General features: G+C 43.4%; 1 protein-coding gene across 9 annotated transcripts in view; it reads right to left on the reverse strand.

The window, feature by feature from the left end:
* Positions 1-1,703: 1,703 nt before the first annotated feature.
* LOC129530429 (protein FRG1-like) overlaps positions 1,704-20,794 on the reverse strand; it is a 68,446-nt gene continuing 49,355 nt past the window's right edge. For 5 of the 9 annotated variants that reach the window (XR_010132647.1, XM_055377260.2, XM_063703383.1 and 2 more), the window contains one exon: positions 14,921-17,837. Coding sequence is in view for 7 of the 9 variants with exons in the window: in XM_055377260.2 (XP_055233235.1) it covers positions 17,826-17,837 (12 nt within the window). In the remaining 2 variants the exon portion in view is untranslated. Of the gene's footprint in view, positions 1,953-14,920; positions 17,838-19,205; positions 20,776-20,794 lie in introns of those variants that run through there. The other 4 variants (XR_008675817.2, XM_055377257.2, XM_063703386.1 and 1 more) reach the window with 4 other exon arrangements.

Raw genomic sequence — 20,794 nt, forward strand, 5'->3', positions numbered from 1 at the left:
GTAGCTGGGATTACAGGCATGCACCACCATAGCTGGCTAATTTTTGTATTTTTAGTTGAGATGGGGTTTCACTATGTTGGCCAGTCTAGTGTTGAGCTTCTGGTTTCAAGCAATCCATTCTTCTCAGCATCCCAAAGTGCTGGGAGTACAGGTGTGAGCCTCTGTGCCCAGCTGAGGTGTGTATTTTTTGCTATTAAAATGAACAAAAGTTAAGTTTGAGGACAGGCAAAATCAAAATGCACATGCTCTCTAGAACAGAAAGTCCTTTATGAAGATAGCTTTGCTTGAATAAGCCCAATTACAATGCGAATGCTAAGGCTCATTGTGTTGACTGTACAGTCACCACAGTTTCAATGAAGGGGTGGCCTACCCCTCCACACCTGTGGGTGTTTCTCATCAGGTGGAATGAGAGACTGAGAAAAGAAAGAGACACAGAGACAAAGTATAGAAAAAGAAAAGTGAGCCCAGGGGACTGGCGCTCAGCATACAGAGGACCCACGCCGGCACTGGTCTCTGAGTTCCCTCAGTATTTATTGATCACTATTTCTACCATCTTGGAGAGGGAGTGTGGCAGGACACTAGGGTAATAGTAGGGAGAGGGTCAGCAGGAAAACATGTGAACAAATGTCTCTGTGTCATAAACAAGGTTAGAAAAGGTGCTGTGCCTGAGGGATGGTCAAGTCTTTACCTTCCCAGGAGGCCATATTTCAGACCATCACATGGGGAGAAACCTTGGACAATACCTGGCTTTCCTAGGCAGAGGTCCCTGTGGCCTTCCACAGTGTATTGTGTTCCTGGATACTTGAGATTAGAGAGTGGTGATGAATTTTAACAAGCATACTGCCTTCAAGCACTTTTTTAACAAAGCACATTCTGCATAGCCCTAAATCCATTAAACCTTGAGTCAACACAGCACAAGTCTCTGTGAGCACAGGGTTGGGGCTAGGGTTACAGATTAACAGCATCTCAAGGCAGAAGAATTTTTCTTAGTACAGAGCAAAATGGAGTCTCTTATGTCTACTTCTTTCTACAGAGACACAGTAACAGTCTGATCTCTCTTTCTTTTCCCCACATTTCTGTAACCCGAGATCATGGAGATGTTGGCAGCCAAATGTTGAAAGTCTTGCAAAACAATCATGCAAACATGGAGTTGCCGTAAGCAAGAGAGCAAGGAATCAGTTAACATTTTAAACAAAATTGGAAGAAAAGTAAAAGCTAAAAGTATAGTAATGACTGTTACTATTAAAGACAGTAAGGCAGGTAATAGACATTGCTTTCATATTCCCATAGAACTTCCTAGAGATTCAATTTTGTCTGCCTGGCTGATGATATTATTAATATTTTCTTGGACTAAACCGGGCTGATTGATCTCAAAAACAGCATTCTTCTTTGAGATATAAACATGTTCCTCTTTGCCCGGCTGGGAGAAGATCCCAGGCTCTTTGCTTTTGTCGATCTACAGTGGCCATGGAGTTCAGACGTTGTTAAAGTCTTTTGAGGCCCTCTGCTTCTTGTTGTGGACCCATTGAGGTTTTCTGAGATAGTTTCTACTGGATTCCCAAAGCTCCACCTTATGGTGACATTTACACTGCAAAAGTATTTTGCATTAAAATGGTGAAAGCAACAAATATTTTAAGTATTTTCTATTTTTTGCTAATAAGCAAAATTTTGTGCAGCTAAGTTGGCAGCAGTCATTCGGTTCATTTATGGATGGTGCAGTTGAATGGTGGTCAAAGTTAGAGCCTGGAAGCCTTCAGTAAATGAGTTGAAGTTGTCTGAGGGCCGTCAGAGTTGTTGCTTATATTGGATTAGATCATTTATTGAGAGTAGAACAAGCACTCTGATGGTCCTCTCTCCATTTGGGACTTTCTTTAAGGGGAGCAATTTCTCTGGCCCTGGATGGTGTGAAGTCCCACTGTGAGTAACTGCAGCTGGACTGGTCTCTATTGTACCTGGCAAAGGCCGATAGAGAGGAGCATAAGGAGGAGGTGAAACAAGCTTAGATTCTACAGAAGACTCTGATAGTGTGGGGATGCTGGGGATTCTAAAGGAGGTGTGGACCCCTGAGGGCCCCTGTCAGGAGCTGGTGTTGTGCTGTGGGATCTGGGGTCCCTTCCCCTTAATAAGAGATGATCTTCCAATTGTTCTGAGGGGCTTTCTGGCTTACTAGGCTTTAGCCCACAGGTGCTGTATAGAGCTGGATTTTGTTGTCAGGCCAGAAGGGCTTGCACATAGGATACTTCAGACCATTTTCCCTGATTACAGAAAAGATCTAGCTGTAGGATGGAGTTAAAGTTCACAGTCTCATTCTCCAGCCATGTTTTGTCAGCTAATCTGTAGGCAGGCCAAATAGTGTTACAAAAGAAGATAAGGTTTTCTTTTTTCTAAGTTTATTTAGCCAAAAGCTGTTCTAATTTTTAGATATACATCCCAGGGGTGTTTCAGTGACAGTAGAGGAAGTGGTTCCCACGGTGCTGAGAGAATCCTGCAACGACAGAACATTTACTGAAGTCCAGGAGGCTGTGGGCATCCCCATGAGCCAAGTGGAACCACCAAGGTGTCCAGAGCATCCCCTCGAAACCCCATTAACTGAAGCTCTAGGAGGTCATAGGCATTTGCCATACACCGTCCTAGCTCCCCCCAGCGGTGGACATCTCCAGCCCTACCGACATGACCCCCACTGCGGGCTGGGGGGCAGATGTCTGTCTGACAAGCCTTGCCCTAATTCACTGGTTTGCCATTTGAGATGCCCAATTATAACACCTGGAATGCTCAGATGCAATCCCTATGACCGGGCATCTGCATGACTGTGCATCTTTTGTTCAGTAAAGAAAGCCTGTTGAAGAACAATTTCAAGGAGCTGGGAAATGCATAAAGCCTCAAGGGACAGGGTTCTCTTAATGTGCCGTTGAAAACAAAACAAAAATTTTTGTAAACAGAAAACCTGACCAGAAAAATACATTACAATGACCACTAGGTGGCAATAGAGTATTGATGAAGGGACAGCAAACAATAAGCTGAGTCCGAACTGTGGCCAGAAAGATGTGAAACTAAGGGGCAAAGCAGCCCAAATATGAAATATTGAGAGCAACCCATGTGGTTAGTGTGTTTAACGATGCCACAGAAGCAGCAGCCAAAAGGAGAGCGGACATATATTCTCTCTCTAAAGAATACAGTTGACTTAAAAACGTTTCCCGCAGAACTTTACTGAAATAGCACTGGAACAAGCAGCGATAGTTAACCAGGGAGTCTGGAACTGCCATAGTATTCACTGCAAAAAAAGGGAAACTGAAATTAATGAAGCAGACAAAACTTTCCCCAGATCATGGTACCAGAAATGTTGATGGCTGATGTAATACCTTGGTTCTTATCTTCTTAGTTTAAAAGAATTTAAATGAGACACACAGCAAAAGAAGTACAGCATAATTTGTTGCAAAAAAAAAGAAAAGAAAATATTTTGAAAATTAAGTGCAGAATAGACGGTACAGTCTGAGAAAGAGATTCCAGGGCAGCCTGCTCATAAAAGTGAGACAGCACTAATTATTGCTGGAGAAACCCTCTTTATGGGAGTTTTGCATGATTATTCATAAGAAGGTGGAAAGAAGTGTTGCAGAAAGCATGTTCTGAGTGGTCTTCTGGGTGCACAGTGCAGTAGCTGTACACATTTGTGCATACATTGCATGTCTCAGTAGCATCTTAAATCTCCACCCAGGAATGTGTTTTTTACTGTTAAAATAAACAGAGTCACGTTGAAGACAGATAAAATAAAAATGCAAATGCTTTTTAGAAGTAAAAGTCCCTACTGATGATAGCGGGTTTCAAATGACCCCAAGTACTCCACATCTTAAAAGTTGCTCCCACAAAGCTGGAACACTATCTGTTCTGAGGTATCAGGTCCCATATGTGGCTCTGAGTCACTAGCAAGCCAGGCCTGACTTGAGATGAGACCATTAATTTCAAGTGTAAAATGCCTAAATAGTCAGCAACTTCAGGTTGCATTTTGGAGCATGTCCACTTAAATGGGTTGATGAAAATGGCTCACAAGACTCACGCCTCGGAGTCTTAGCAGATTTTGTGCAACCCAATAATTAACCTTCTGATGACTAGACTTTCACAGTTGTGAAAAAGGCGACTTTGAGAGTGACATTTCCAGGAAGCTACAGCCCTTGTCACCCCCTGCAGAGCTCTGAAGCTGCTCACAAGCAGTCTAGGTGAAAGATTTCTCTCAAAAATGGTTAAGTTCATTCTCTGGCTAGAGAAAAATGAGGGCTGTGTCACAATGGACAGTGTCTCGGACATCAGGAAAGTTTCCACAGTAGTTTAGGAAAGAAGGCAGCGCCTAGGGCTGCAGAAGATGTAATGCTCTGGAAAGAACGCTGGGTGCAATTGAAAGAGGAACCTGAGAAGGATAGGCTCAATCGGGTGAGGGCAAACCGGTCATTTGGGAAAAGGGAAGGTGTCTTCGTAGGGTAATACCCTCCTCAATGCCCAGCCCAGACCTGCCCTCCAAGTGCACCTCTGTACTCACTCTCCTTGCAAAGAGTCGGCATAGCATAAGAACTCAACAGTGCTTTGGACTCTGGGAAGTCCACACCGCTCTGACCCTCCCTCCAGGGCTATGCACCCTGGATCCTCCTATATGCTGGGAGTATAGTTCTGAAGACTACCGACAAACAGGCTGAGAGTAGTTAACGGACTACAGCTCCCAGCATATTAGGTGGGGCGCATACCACTCTGCCCCTTCTTTCAGGTCTGCGCCTCGCCCTGGAGCCTGGAGCATGCTGGGATTATAGTCCTGTAGCCCTTTGACCAAAGGGTTGAGAGTGTTTATGAGAATACATCTTCCAGCAATCCTAGGGAGGCTCACACAGCCCGGTCTCTTCCTCCAGTGACACGCATTGTCTCTGAGACTAGTGCATGCTAAGATTGAAGTCCTGCAGCTCTTTGAGGAAAGGGCTGGAAGAGTTTATGAGCATATATCTCCCAGCAAACCTAGGGAGACGCACACAGCCCCGCCTCTTTTTCCAGTGACGCACACTGTCCCTGACCCTGGTGAATACTGGGATGGTAGTCTTGTAGCCACGGGACCGGAAAGTCTGGGAGTCTTTATGAAATTACATCTCCCAGCAAGTAGAAGGAGGCACCACTGTCCAGTCTCTTCCACCGGTAATGGGCACTGTCCCCGAGCTGTGTGCGTGCTGGGACTGTAGTCTTGCAGCCCGGTGATGAAAGGGCTGGGAGTGTTTATGAGACTACATCTCCCAGGAAGCCCACCGAGGCGCGAACGGCCCTGCCTCTTCCTCCAGTGACGCGCACTTTCCCTGAGTCCGGTGCATGCTAGGATTGTAGTGCTGCAGCCCTGTGACCAAAGGACTGGGAGCGTTTGTGAGACTGCATCTCCCAGCAAGACTAGCGAGAAGTGGGGAGCCTCGTCCCTTCCTCCAGAGATTAGCGCACTCTCCCTGAGCCTGGTGCATGCTGAGATTGCAGTGCTGCAGCCCTGTGACCAAAGAGCTTTTTTATAGTTATCTGTGAAGTATTCAACAAACTACTTTACTTAATTATTACTGGAAGCCAGAACCTCAGTTGTGATCACTTTTTGGATTTTATATGAGTGAAATTGTGTAATATGTATACTTTTACATCTGCTTTCTTCTATGCAACATTATAGTTATGGTATTAATTCATGATATTGCAGATAGCTATAGTTTGTTTATTTAAAAATTATTTTTTTATTTGTGGTAAAGTGTACATCAAATTAACCATTTCAGCTGTTGTAAATGTGCAGCTCAGAAAAATTAACTACATTCACATTGTTTTGCAACTATCATTCTCATTCATAGGGACCTTCTTTCAACTTGCAGAAACAAAACTCTATACCCATTATATAAGCTCCTTGTTACTCCCCCTCAGGCTCCTAGGAACCACTCTTCTACTTGGATTTCTAGAATTTCTTTACTCTAAGTATCTCATAATTGGAATGATTCAGTATTTGTTCTTTTATGACCGGCTCGTGTCACTTTGCACAATGTCCTTAAGGTTCATGCATAACATACCATGTGTCAGAATTTCCTTATTTTACATAGCTGAATAATATTCCACTGTATGTATAAATCACATTTTATCTATTTATTCATTGATGGTAATTCAAAGAACACTTGAGTAATTCAAACAGGTTTCTGGTGATGTGAGTAATGCTGCTGTGAACCTAGGTGTACGTGTATTATTTTCTGTCTTTGCTTTCCTATCTTTTGCTACATACCCAGATGTGAAATTGCTGGATAGTATGGTGACATTATGTGTAAATTTTTTAGTTACTATGTTGTTATTTTATAGCAGCTGTAGCATTTTACATTTCCACCAGCAGTGTACAAGGGTTCTAATTGCTCCACATCCTCACCAACACTTGTGATTTTGTGTTTTGTTTTCTTTCTTTTGGTAGTAGCTATGCTGATGGGTATTAAGTGATATGTCATTTGGGGTTAGATTTGCATTTCACTAATGATGAGTTTTGTTGAGCATCTTTTCATGTGCTTATTAGCCACTTTACATAATTTTTAGAGAAATGTCTGCTTAAGATTTTGCCAATATTTTAAACCGGTAGTTTGTTTTATTGTTGCTGAATTGTTCTTTGCATATTCTGGATAGATTCCGATTCATCTATTTTTCTTTTGTTTCTTGTGTTTTGGGTGTCCTGTTAAAAAAAAAAAACTGCCAAATCCAGTGTATGACATGTTTCCCCTATATTTTGTTCTAAGAATTTTGTAGTTTTAGCTTACATTTAGGTATATGATCCAGTTAGTTAATTTTTTCTTATGGTATAAGTGAAGGGCCCAGATTCATTATTTTACATGTGAGTACCCAATTTCCCCAGCACCGTTCTGCCTCTGACCATCGGTCCTGTGTGTGTTTACTTGGAGGTGCTTTGCCTTGGAGAAAGGAGGCGGGTGGACGGTGGGGGGGCAATACAGCCCTGATAACACCTTGACTTAAGCCCAGTAAGACACGTGAGCAACACGACCCCTTGCAGAGGGCAAAGTAACGTGGAATCCGAAACCACGCTTCAGTCAGCCTGAGTGTGACTCCTGTGTGGACGGGACTATCCACCTCGCGCTCCTTTGCAGGCTCAACGTGGGACTGTCTCATCTGTGAACCATGTGGATGAAAAATGGACAACCACCCGAGTCTCGGCTCATTGCTCTCTGGACAATTCTCTCATTCCCTGGGAGACGAAATTCGTCTGAATCGCTCCCGGATGAAGTACCCCAGGCTGGTGATCCGGAGGGCCGGTGAGCGCCCCGCAGGCCAACGCAGCTGGGGGCCTAGCACTTAGCCCGCATTGGGCACACAACATTTTTCCGGAGTGCGAGGTCCTGCTGGTCCTGGAGGCAGAAGACCGCATTTCTCTCTGCCTTCCTTTCTCTGTCCCTTGCTCCCTCCCTCCCTCTTTCCCTCCGTCCCTCCCTCAGTTCCTCCCTTCCTCCCTCCCTCCTTCCTTCTCTTCCTCCCTCTATCCCTCCGTCCCTTCCAAGGTCCCTCCGTCCATCCGTTCTTTCCTGCCTCCGTCGCTCCCTCTCTCTCTGTCTCCGTTCCTCTCCTGCTCTCTGCCTGAGTTCCCTCCCGCCTAGAAAGGGCAGCACCCCGTTTTGCGTGGTGTCTTGGGTCTGCATTTAGCTGTCAGGCGCTCCACGGTGATGGCGAGGAAGCTGGCGGGGCATGGGTAGGCGAGTGACGGTGGCGGGGGGAGGCAGAGGTGGCGAGACGGGGAAAGAAGAGCAGGCCTGGCGGCTGCCCGGGCCAGTGTTTCCCGGGATGGAGGTCTCCGCCCACTCTACTGAAGAACGCGGGTGGGTGGGGGGAAAAGGGATGAGAGCTCCGCCTGGGCTAGTTAGAAAACTTAGGCTGCTGCCTGCAAACCCGCGCATGAGCAGTAAACAGTCCACCTCCCTGTACCTGGACGGGCTCTGGGATCCCTGGGATGCTCAGGAAAGAATGACGGCCCTCCACTGTGTGGGGTCTCTCACGGGACCTGGAACTCAGGGATCCTAGGAAAGTCAGTTGGAAGGGAAGACACGCCTCTCCATACGGAGTCAGAGGTTCACCACGAAAGAGAGTCCGCCGCCCCAACCCCGCGTCCTAAAGCTCCTCCAGCAGAGCCCGGTGTTCTTCCTGGCTGAGAAGTGGTTCGAGCGGAGCAGGCTCTTCCACGTCCTTCAGCTCCCCCAAGTGGCGCCGGATCGAGGAAAGGTTGTGCCTTTTGCTGAAACTCTAGTGTTGACAGGAGCTCATCTAATAGGCTAGGGGTGAGTGCATGCGAGCGCCTCGGCTCCTGGAGCGGTTGGGAGGTGCCTGAATTGCTTGCATCTGTGCTTGGCGCGGAGGCTTCCAGGGTCACGAGCTTCGGAGGTGGAGGTGCCCAGTCCTTGGTTTCCCACGCAGCCCTGGCGAGCTAGAGTTCCAGTCCCACTGCAGACTCCGGTGGGACGTGGGTGGCACAAGCACACCTTGGCCCTGTGACTCAGCTTGAGGGGGCCTAAGCTGTCCCACTGAGCACGCTCACAGTAGGCCGCCGTGCTGCCGGTCCTGGTCCTCCTGGCATTTGTTGGGGTGCGGAGGCCACCGAAGAGTCTGAGGGTGGGACAACCCCACTTCTGGAGGAGTCAGGGCAGCGAACACAAAATCCTCGCATGCCGGGGCAGGTTGGGAGATTCCTTCTGCCTGTGCAGCCTGGCTGGGGCACGGCCTGGCTCGTCCAGGGCCAGGCTGGGCCAGGCCTTGCTGCCTGGCTCATGAAAGCCCCGTGTGGGAGAGCCCCAGGCGCGCAGGGTGTGTGGGGTGCAGGAAGCCCTGTTCCTCACGCCCGGGTGTGGGTGAACTCGATTGAGGAGGGAGGAGGGTGTCACCCGCTGGGGGTGTTAATTAGTAACCACAGCGGCCTCAAAGAGCTCAAATGAAAGGAAGAACTGCACGTCTCTTAGTTTAAGTCAAGAGCTAGAAATGATTAAGCTTAGTGAAGAGGTAAAATTTTCATCGCTAGGGAGACGTCAGAGCTTGGCTTCAAAACTTCAAAGGATGGGCTGACTCTCTTTGAGGACCACTGCAATTGGTGACTTTAAGTTACAGCCAATGCTCATTGAGCACTCTGAAAATCTCAAGGCCCTTAAGAATTATGCAAATCTTTTCTTTCTGTGCCCTAGAAATGGAACATCACAGTCTGAGTGAAAACACATCTGTTAAAAGCATGGTTTACTGAATATTTTAATCCCACTATTGAGACCTACTGCTCAGAAGAAACAAACAAACAAACAAAAGATTCCTTTAAAGAGATTGCTGCTTGGCCAGGTGTACTGGCTCACACCTGTAATCCCTGCACTTTGGGAGGCCGAGATGGGTGGATCACGAGGCCAGGAATTTGAGATCAGCCTGGCCAATATGGTGAAACCCCGTCTCTACTAAAAATACAAAAAATTAGCCGGTCATGTTGGTGGTACCTGTAATTTCAGCTACTTGGGAGGCTGAGGCAGAAGAATGGCTTGAACCCTGGAGGCAGAGGTTACAGTGAGCCGAGACCATGCCACTACCCTCCAGCCTGGGCAACAGGAGCGAAACTACATAAAGGAAAAAAAAAAAAAAGGAAAGAAAAGAAAAAAGGAAAAAAGATTGCTGCTTATTGACAGTTCACCTAGCTACCCAAAAGCTTAGATGGAGATGTACTTGGAAATTAATGTTAATTTCATGGCTGCTAATACAATATCTATCCTTCAGCCTGTGGATCAAGGAGTGGTTTTGACTTTCAAGTGTTTTTATTAATTAATAATTGCATTTTGTAAAGGTATAGCTGTCACAGATAGTGATTTTTTTGATGAACCTGGATAAAAAACTGAATTGAAAACCTTTGTAAAGATTCACCATTAATTCTTTCATGATATTTGAACCTCCTCCCGTGAATCACGAATGTCCTTAATAGCAATCCTTAAGTGCCATTAAGGACATTTGTGATTGATGGGAGGAGGTTGAAATATCAACATTAACAGGAGTTTGAAAGAAGTTGATTCCAGGCCTCATGGATGACTTTGAGGGCTTGGGATGTAAGTGGAGGAAGTCCCTACAGATGTGGTAGAAATCGCAATACAACCAGAATTAGAATTAGGGCCTTAAGATGAGATTAAATTGCTTTGAACTCATGATGAAACTTGAACAAATGGGGAGTTGCTTCTTATGGACCAGCAAAGAAAATATTTTCTTGAGGTGGAATCTACTCCAGGTGGAGATGCTATGAACATTGTTGAAATAACAACAAAAGATTTAGAATATTCCATAAACCTAGTTGATAAAGCAGCAGCAGAGTTCGAGAGGGTTTACTCCAATTTTAAAGGAAGTTCTACTGTGGATAAAATGCTATCAAACAGTATCACATGCTACAGGGAAATCTTTTGTGAAAGGAACAAATTTCGTTGTTTTAAGAAACTGACACAGGCATTCCAACCTTCAGAATCCCCCATGCTGATCAGTCAGCAGCCATCAATATAGAGGCAAGATCCTCACCAGCAAAAAGATTATGACTTGGTAAGGCTCAGATATTCATTAGTATCTTTCAGCAATGAGGAATTTTAAGTTAAAGTATGTACATAGGTTTTTAGATGTAATGCGGTTAATAATCAATTTATTAATAATTATTAAATACTCATTAGACTACAACATAGTTTAAGCATAACTTTTATAAGCACTGGGGAACAAAATGTTTATGAGACTAACTTGATTGTAACATTTGCCTTATTGCGGTTGTCTGGAACCAAACCCACGCTATCTCTGAGTATGCTTATAGGTTTTTGTTTGTTGTTTTGAGATGGAGTTTCGCTCCTTTGCCCAGGACAGAGTGCAGTGGCATGATCATAGGTCACTGCAGCCTCAAACTTCTGGGTCAAGTGATTTTTCTACTACAGACTCCTAAGTAGCTGGGATAACAGGCATGCAACACTATTCCTGGTTATTTTTTATTTTTATTTTTTTGAGATGGAGCCTCGCTCTTCCGCCCAGGCCGGAGTGCAATGGCGTGGTCTTGGCTCACTGCAAGCTCCACCTCCTGGGTTCATGCCATTCTTCTGCCTCAGCCTCCCGAGTAGATGGGACTACAGGGGCCCACCAAAAGGCCTGGCTATTTTTTTTTGTATTTTTTAGTAGAGATGGGGTTTCACCATGCCAGGATGGTCTCAATCTCCTGACCCCGTGATCTGCCTGCCTTGGCCTCCCAAAGTGCTGGGATTACAGGTGTTAGCCACCGCGCCCAGCTGGCTATTTTTTTTAATGCTTTTTTTTTTTTTTTTTTTTTTTTTTTTTGCAGAGACAGGGTCTCACTATGTTGCCAAGCTGGTCTTAAACTCCAGGGCTCAAGAAATCCAGCCACTTCAGCCTCCCAAAGTGAAGCCATTACAGGCTTGAGCCACGGCACCCAGCTTGTCTGTAGTTTTCAAAACAAAAACGGCTGGACATGGTGGCTCACGCCTGTAATCCCAGCACTTTGGGAGGCTGAGGCAGGTGGATCACGAGGTCAGGAGTTCTAGAGCAGCCTGGCCAAGATGGTGAACCCTGTCTCTACTAAAATTAAAAAAATTAGCCGGGCGTGGTGGCAGGCACCTCTAGTCCCAGCTACTCGGGAGGCTGAGGCAGGAATCGTTTGAACCCTGGAGGCAGATGTTGCAGTGAGCCGAGATCATGGCACTGCACTCCCGCCTGGCCACAGAGCAGGACTCCGTCAAAAAAAAAAAAAATAATTTAAAAGATTAAAAGTTAAGATAGATTTTTACAAATATATATATCTACCATTATAGTGTCATACAGAATGGTTTTACTGCCGTGAAGATTCTGTGTGCTTTGTGTATCCATCTCTTCCTTCCCCTTGGTCCATGGCAACCACTGATCTTTCTACTGTTCCCATGGTTTCACCATTTCCAGAACGTCATATAATTGGAATCGAACAGTATGTAGACTTTTCGGATTGGCTTCTTCTTTTAGCAATATGCATTTAAGTTTCCTCCATGTATTTTTTTCTGGCTTGTTAGATCATCTCTTGCTAGCGGTGAATAATATCCCATTCACATTATACTTTTTTCAAGACTTACAATGTACAGCGTGAAGAGTAAACGTGAATGTGCCCTCTAAGCTTTGAGTGATAATGAAGGGTCAAGTTAGGTTCCTGGTTGTCACAGGTGTGCTCCTGTGAGGCAGGAAGCTGTAGTGAGGAGGCTGTGTGTGGGGAAAGGGACATATGGGAAGTCTGTACTCTCTGCTCCGTTTAGTTGTGAACCTGCACTTCTCTAAAAAATAAAATTAGTTAAAATTGAAAGCCAAAAATTAGAGAAATTAAAGGATTACAATGTGTCATATAGTTTTCAAATCACAAGATAGAAAAAGACATAATAACAGAAAGTATGGAAAACAAGGATAGGAAGAAAACATCAGTGATAGAAGGCAGAAGACAGAAACTTGCAGCCAAACGTATTATTTAAATGATTATTTATATTCATTTATACTAATTTATATTGATGTAACATCTTAATTTTGACTAAATGGCATTAAAGGAGGTTTGAGTAATTTGTGTGTCACATTCTGGATGAGAGGACTCAATAATATTAACTCTTTAGTTTGCTGTAAATCATTTAAAAATATGCTCAAATTCCAATAAAAATTCCAAGAAAAATATTTTTGAACAGGAAAATGTGATTTTAAATTCGTCTATTGAGCACACACACGAGAGCCAATATTATAAAATTTACTATAAGATATTTAATATTACTATTCAAAGTAAACAAATTTGAAATGGCACAAAAATAAACACATTAATGAAACAGAACTAAAAACACAGAAATTGAGTGTTATTTTATCTAGTAACAGGGTAACATTTTAAATTCACAGAACAACAGCGATTGTTCCATTTATGGTATTAAAATATTGGGTAATGATTTGAGAATATAAAATGATAGAATTGAATAATGGTCCCACACCTTGCATAAAAGTTAATTCCAGTATTAAGTGTTAAAAAAAAAAAAAGAGAGAGAAAAGAAAATTAGATGTATGTGTGTTTTACGTCCTTGAGAATGAATGTCTTCTAAAATCAAAATTTCAAACAGAAACCATATAAAAAAGAATAAACCTAAGGTACTTAAAAGGTAAATTCTTACACATTTCCACACCAGGTAAACAGCACAAAACAAACTGGGAAAATTTTTACAGCAATTATGTTACATGAAAGTTAAAATCCTTATGACATGTACAATGTATAAAACAGTATGATTACTGCTATTATTAATAGCATTATGATTACCTGGTCTTCCCACACACCAGTCGTCTTCTGGTGCCCTGTGGTGAAACGGAACCCTCCCTCTCTGGCCACAGTGAGGGATCCAGCAGGAACCCTGCCTAAACCCACAGAGGGTGTGAGCAAATCCAGGACATCACATTCCCTCCTGCGAAATGACGCAGACACCCACTCACGACAGAAATTTGGTCCCTCTCTGGAAAAGTTGCATAACAATTATTGCAGAAACTTTTTTCTTTTGTTCCCAGACACATGGAGAAAGCTGGTCTGGAAGACTGATGTCCACGTGCTCAGAGAAGCAGTCACTCATAACACACACACTGCGCACACCACACCATGTGCACACGCACACACACCCCACACACAGACACCACACAAACAGCACACATACCATGTGCACATGCACACACACCCCATAGACACCACACACTGCACACACACCATGTGCACATGCACACACACCCCACAGAAACCAAACAGCACACACACCATGTGCACACGCACACACACCCCCACACCCACTGCACACACCCCACACAACACACCCACTGCACACACAGCATGTGCACATGCACACGCCCCATACAGACACCACACAAACTGCACACACCACACCATGTGCACATGCACACACACCTCAGACACCACACACCCCCCACACACAGACATCACACACTGCACACACCACACCATGTGCACACACACGCACCAGACACCACACACTACACACACACCATGTGCACATGTACACACCCCAGAAACCACACACACTGCACACACTACACTATGTGCACATGCACACACACCCCACACACAGAAACCACACAAACAGCACACACACCATATGCACATGCACGAACACAACTCCCTCGCACTGCACACACACCACACACACCACACACTGAACACGCCACACCATGTGCACACGCACACACAACCCACACAGAGACACCACATACACTGCACACACCACACCATATGCACACGCACAAAGACACACCACAAACTGCACACACATCACACACACGAACCTACTACACACACACCACACACATACAGCACCACACACATACAGCACCACACACCAACCACACACATCACACACCCCACACATACTCCCCAAACACTGCACACGTACATATAGCACCACACACAGAGCAAACACACACATCACATACATATGCCACACACACTGTACACACACACACCACACCACACACACCACACACATACACCACACACACATTCTACACACACATCAAACACTACACACACTGCACACACAGCACCATACACACACAAAATGCACACATCACATACACCACACACCGCACACACACGTATCACAAGCACACCGTACCACACATAGTACACATACACACCACACACATACACCACAAACACAGCCCATACACATGATACACCACCCACAGTATTCACACGAAACCCCCAGTACACACCACACACACATATTTGTACCCCATGCACTTAACTACACACACAGACCACACACACACACCATACATATACATCACACACATACATCTGCGCACACCTCACAGAGTACATACAATCCTCACTTTTAGAACTTAATTCAGCTTTTAAGGAGCGTGGATAGTAAAGTATTTTATTGGCGTTTGAATGAGCTAAGAAAATGCATATAAATACACATGCGTAACTATGATTACACAAGAAGCACTTTCGAAATCACTACATTAGATTAAACCGTGTAAGTTTTTTATTGTTTTTGAAAAATCAAGTCTTTATCATTTTACTAGGAACTATTTACAGAATAAACTAATGAGATTCTTCCTGAGGTAAAAATACTTTTTGGAAAAACTTCTCCTTGATGAAATTTCACTTAAAACATCAATTCCATCGTGAAGTATTTCTTTAAGATATTCTTGGTCCCTTCCTTTTATGTGGAATGGTCATTTCAAATTTTAAAGGAGACTTTGAGATGTTTTTCATCTATTATTTTAAAAATGTTTTTTTTTTTTTTTTTTTTTTTTGAGATGGAGTCTCGCTCTGTCGCCCAGGCTGGAGTGCAGTGGCGCGATCTCGGCTCACTGCAAGCTCCGCCTCCCGGGTTCACACCATTCTCCTGCCTCAGCCTCCCGCGTAGCTGGGACTACAGGCGCCCGCCACCACGCCCGGCTAATTTTTTGTATTTTTTAGTGGAGACGGGGTTTCACTGTGTTAGCCAGGATGGTCTCGATCTCCTGACCTCGTGATCCGCCCGCCTCGGCCTCCCAAAGTGCTGGGATTACAGGCGTGAGCCACCGCGCCTGGCCTATTTTAAAAATGTTGAAGGGGTTTTTAATTCTGCCTTCAACAGAGGTGGACACCCCTCTGATTCTATGTAAAACTGAATACGTTACTCTGACAGGCTTTCTCCTCTGCAGCTCAGCTGCCATCATTATTAATAAGGATTGTATGCTTTTACTCCATGCACAATCTGTATTCCCTGCTTTATAAAGAATAGAAATCTAATTCTCACTATGAAGGCAGATAAAAGTAATCCCTTCAAACTACAGATGGCTGAATCATTTACCAAAGCACTCAGACTTTAAATAGCATTTATCCAATGTGTCTATATTTCCACACAGATTCATATGAAGAACATGTAGTTTAAATCATTGCACGATTTATGTTTTTAATGAGTTGTCATGGTCATTAATATTTTTATCACATTTCCCCAAAGGTGGGCTACTTACTATTATTAATTTCAGTTAGAAATATAGATGTATTTTCTATTTTTGATGACTTTGAAACATAATCCTTGGAATATAATATCTGTGTGTAATATCTGTGGAAAGCATGAAAATAATAATTCAAATAGTATGCATTTTTTTCCAGAATCAAAATTTCCTCTACAGTAACACTCATCTTTTTTTTCCTGATGGGCACATAAAAGCCAACATTTGTAACATTGCTGGACATTATTTACATTAAACATGCATCAGCTTCAGGTGTTGCAGAAACTGGGCAAGAGGCCACAAGGTTCACAATACACACACACACAACTTGTATTAATACACTTACCTAAGTGTCTAAAGAGGTGGATAAATATATTAGATTGCTCTAGAGCAATGATGTTTGTGGGGCCTATTGGAAAATATGACTGTAGTTTGAGTGAGATTCCTCTAAGGGATTCAACTTGGCCACTATTTATTGAGTATTCAATTTTAAAAATACTAACAGAAGGCTTATGGGATGAAAATTTCCATCTAAATCTATGAGAAATGTGCTACTAGATGCTGTAGTAAAAAGACTGGTGTGGTAATTGTAAAATATATCTAATATCTAAACCTTTGTTTGTTTGCTTTTTACCTGAAATCCTTATGGGGGTGATTGTGTATATCAATTTGAATCTTCCCATCAACAAGATACATAAATAAATAGCCAGCCTACCTCTATAAGTTAATAATTTAGTTCACCTGCTCTATATTTTGAGGGCAGTGCTTCTCTTCCTTTGACATGCACAAGATTCACCCGCGGATCTTATTAAAATGCAAACTCATAGACCACGCTTTGACTAGCTAAGATAAGGGGTCAGAGCATCGAAATGAGTGTGTAGGTGATTGTGCTAACATTCTCCTGCTCATTTGGGCACTGGGTCACCATACAAACAAAGCTTAGGACCTCTAGTCCTTGCTGGAAAAGAAATACACATACATAGGATGTGACTGTGCATATGGAATATCTGTTGTGTTCTGGACATTGTGTTAGACAACAGAGATAAGAAGTCAAATAATCTCTTGTCTCTATCTGAAAGGAGCTTCATACACAGTGGCTTCTGGATGTCTCTGAAACTGGGTTCACTTTCAGACTTGATTATTATATTTATGATTTGGCATTGGCATTGAACCCCATGATGTGATAAATTTTTCCCGAACCTGCCAGAACAACTGGCTTTGCTCTCAGCATCAGGAAGCCACTGGGGCACATAAATAATTCATTTATGTTTGTATTTCACCAGACAGGAACAACTTGAGCTACTTTTCCAGCCACATTCGTTTAGAGCTTTTTTGTTTGTTTGTTTGTTTGTTTGTTTTTGAGACAGGGTCTCACTCTGTCACCTAGGCTGGAATGCAGTGGCATGATCAGAGCTCACTGCAGCCTCTAGCTTCCGGGCTCAAGCAATCCTCTCACCTCAGCCTCCCGAGAAGCTAGAACCACAGGCTTATACCACCATACCCAGCTAATTAATAAAAATTTTTTTTTTGTAGACACAGGGTTTTTCCATGTTTCCTAGACTTGTCTCCCACTCCTGAGCTCGAGCAATGTGCCTGTCTCAACCTCCTAAAGTGTAGAGCTGTTTTTTAGCTTTGTTTGAGCTGTTTTACAATCCAGTGTTGAATTGATAAGTTTGGATTCACTCTGATATTTGCAGATTTAACATCTTACTTCACAAGATGCTCATAGCCTTGATCCATTACAGCTGCTGCCTCTTCCATCTCTGCTCATATCCTTGATCCAATATAGCAGCCACCTCGTCCATCTCTGCTCATAGCCTAAACTAATAGAAGCCAGAGGGAAGAAAAGGAAGCCAATGTGAGTCCAGAACACACATTTTATAAGGGCATAAGAAATTTAAAAATAGCAAAGTATATAATGAAGTTTGTAATAGATATTCATGGCTGAAATTTATTCTTATATTAATCAATATATTCTATAAGTTGGGAGAAAATACTAAACACATGAAAAGTGAGGAACTTTCATCATTAATATATAATTAATATGACAAGAATGTGGTTCATCTTTTTATCTTTACAAGATTAAGGAAAATTTGGTGGAAGGAGGAAGAATGTATAATCATAGGGAGCGTGTATGATAGTGGAAGGAGCCTTTTGACAAGGGAGAAATGGCATCGTGTGATATGTAGGAACACAGCTACCTATGGTCCCCCCTGTCAAATCCACTGGGCAGTGTTCAATTACCAACACTGAAGTAGAGCTCACTGTCCCAGGTCAGAAGAGAAAATATACACTGCAGTCAGAAGCCACTGAGTAGGAAGCTCCTTTCAGATAGAGGCAAGGGATATTTGACTTTTTATCTCTAGTGTCTAGTACAATGTCCAGAACACAACAGATATTCCATATGCACAGTCACATCTTATGGATCTGTATTTCTTTTCCAGCAGGGACTGGAAGTCCTAAGTTTTGTTGATATGGTGAGCCAGTGCCCACATGAACAGTAGCATCTTAGTACTGTCACCAGGACATCCACTTAAATGCTCTTATCTTAGTTAGTCAAAGGTGGTCTATGAGTTTGCATTTTAATAAGATCCCCGGGTGAATCTTGTGCATGTTACAGAGGAAGCACTGTCCTACATCACATGTGACAGGCTCTCATAGTCAGCATCATCACGGGAATCTTGTGTATGTTACAGGGAAACACTGTCGTACATCATACGTGACAGGCTCTCATAGTCACCATCATCAAGGGAATCTTGCACACGTTACAGGGAAGCGCTGTCCAATATCGTGTGTGACAGGCTCTCATAGAAACCACCATCCTGGGAATCTGCATTTAGAGCATTTAACTATACGGGCTCTGAAATCAGACAACTTAGGTTTTGACTTCCTTCTACTTCTTACTAAGCAGAGAACTCTGGAGTGAAAATTTTACGATGTCGTTTTATCACGTCCAAATTGGAGGCACGGGGAAATTATAACATTTTGCATAGAATATTGTTTTACATATAAAATGAAATAGTACATAGGAAGCTTCTGCCATGCACTAACTGCACAATAAATATTAGTTAATAGTAACTCATTTATTCCTAAGAAGAGGTCTATAAATTTGTACACTATAATTTGTTGTGACTACCCAAATTTTTATAATTAATGTAGATTTAAAGTCAAGGAATGTTTTTACGTGTAGTTGGCAATCAATATGACATGCCAAAATTATATGTAAGTATTTTATTTTTGGTGGGGATATAAGAAATTTGCCATCAAAAGAGGGAAGATAATCTATGTTTGCAGACTCCAGAAAGCTGTCACTCACCTAAGAATTCGCAATTTCTGTCTGGGGGAAAAGAAGAGAAAGCTGACTGTGAAAATAAGCATTACCATAGAGTCTTCTCTATGGCAACATCAAAAATGAAAGCTGATTCTCATCTTCCTAACAATCTGCAAAGACAAGTGAAACACAACCTACTGAGCATCAAGTTAAAGAAGGAGTGAGTATGAGTGGCACAGGAGGAAACCATGTCTTCGCCGCTAGGGAAATAAATATGACCACTGTTCCTCTGCCCTCCTCCGAGGCTAAAGATGGGTTAAATATCAGTGCCTGACCTCAGATAATGGAATGAGCAAAAAAGCTATAAAATGCATGCATTACATAATTAAGAGGGTGGGAAGGGATTTTTTAAAAAGGCAATTCCTAGTTGGGTTCCTTCCTGTTCACGCCATTGGTGAAGAAACTAGTCTTGCCCTAGAATTCTGGGGGTGGCTGCAGACACAACAAACACTGAGCAGACGAAATTCATGGTAATTTATTCATCGCGCATACTCAGCCGAACAGGGGATGACACTGCATCTAGGCAGGTCTACCCGGGGGTTCACTCTGGAGCACAGGGTGCGGGAGGCAGGCTTGGTAGAAATCAGAGCGTGGGGTAACCCCTCATCCCTTGAGGGATGTGCTTGACTAATTCAAAGAGTTTAGCAGTCTATTGGGGGTGTGAAAGCCATTAGGCTGAGGATCTGGTGGGATGCAGCATGAAATTTTAGGTGTCACAGGACAATTGACCCAGATGCTTTAACATCAGATATTTATTTTAATGATGACTAATATTTTGAGAGGCTGAAAGAAGGCTGTTGAGACATTGTAATAAGTGCTTAGGGGCATGAGACATTAGGAAGGCAACAATTATAAGTGATGAAATGCGGAAGCTGATGAGAAGCTACTGCTCCCATTTGTTTAGCAGGAGGCAGGAAAATTGATCTGGGGTCTCTGGCAGCACAAGCGTGTTGGTAAATATTTGGGTGATGTCATGCATTCCCCATACATTGGTTTTCATGTCTCCAGTGAGTTGTTGGGCAAGTCTGATATTACTGATCCACATGCAGCAGGCAGCTTCCTGTATGGAGCTACCTCCACCCCTTGGACAGTTCAGGACTGAAAGGTTGTCAAAAATGTGAACTCCTTGATGTCCAGTAAAGGCAACTGAGGGAACTGTCTAGCATTGGTGTAAAAAGTGCACTTTCCTAAAGAGCATGAACTTAGAGTAATCAAAGCCTGCGGCAACAGTGGAATCCAGCAGGGCATCCACTCGCTTCTTTGTACCTTAAATAGGAATTCTTTGAGGAGCTCAGTGTATCTCTCAACTGAAGCAGCTGCCTGCAGCCTACAGGGGCAGTGGAAGCTCTGTTGGACACCTTCTTCACAAGCCCAGCACTGTGTTTTCTGATGAAATGTTGCTTTGGTGACCATCAGTACTGTCTGGGACTCTGCAGGGGATAAGGAATG

This window comes from Gorilla gorilla, chromosome Y (genome assembly GCF_029281585.2).
Source record: "Gorilla gorilla gorilla isolate KB3781 chromosome Y, NHGRI_mGorGor1-v2.1_pri, whole genome shotgun sequence".
Taxonomy (NCBI): domain Eukaryota; kingdom Metazoa; phylum Chordata; class Mammalia; order Primates; family Hominidae; genus Gorilla; species Gorilla gorilla.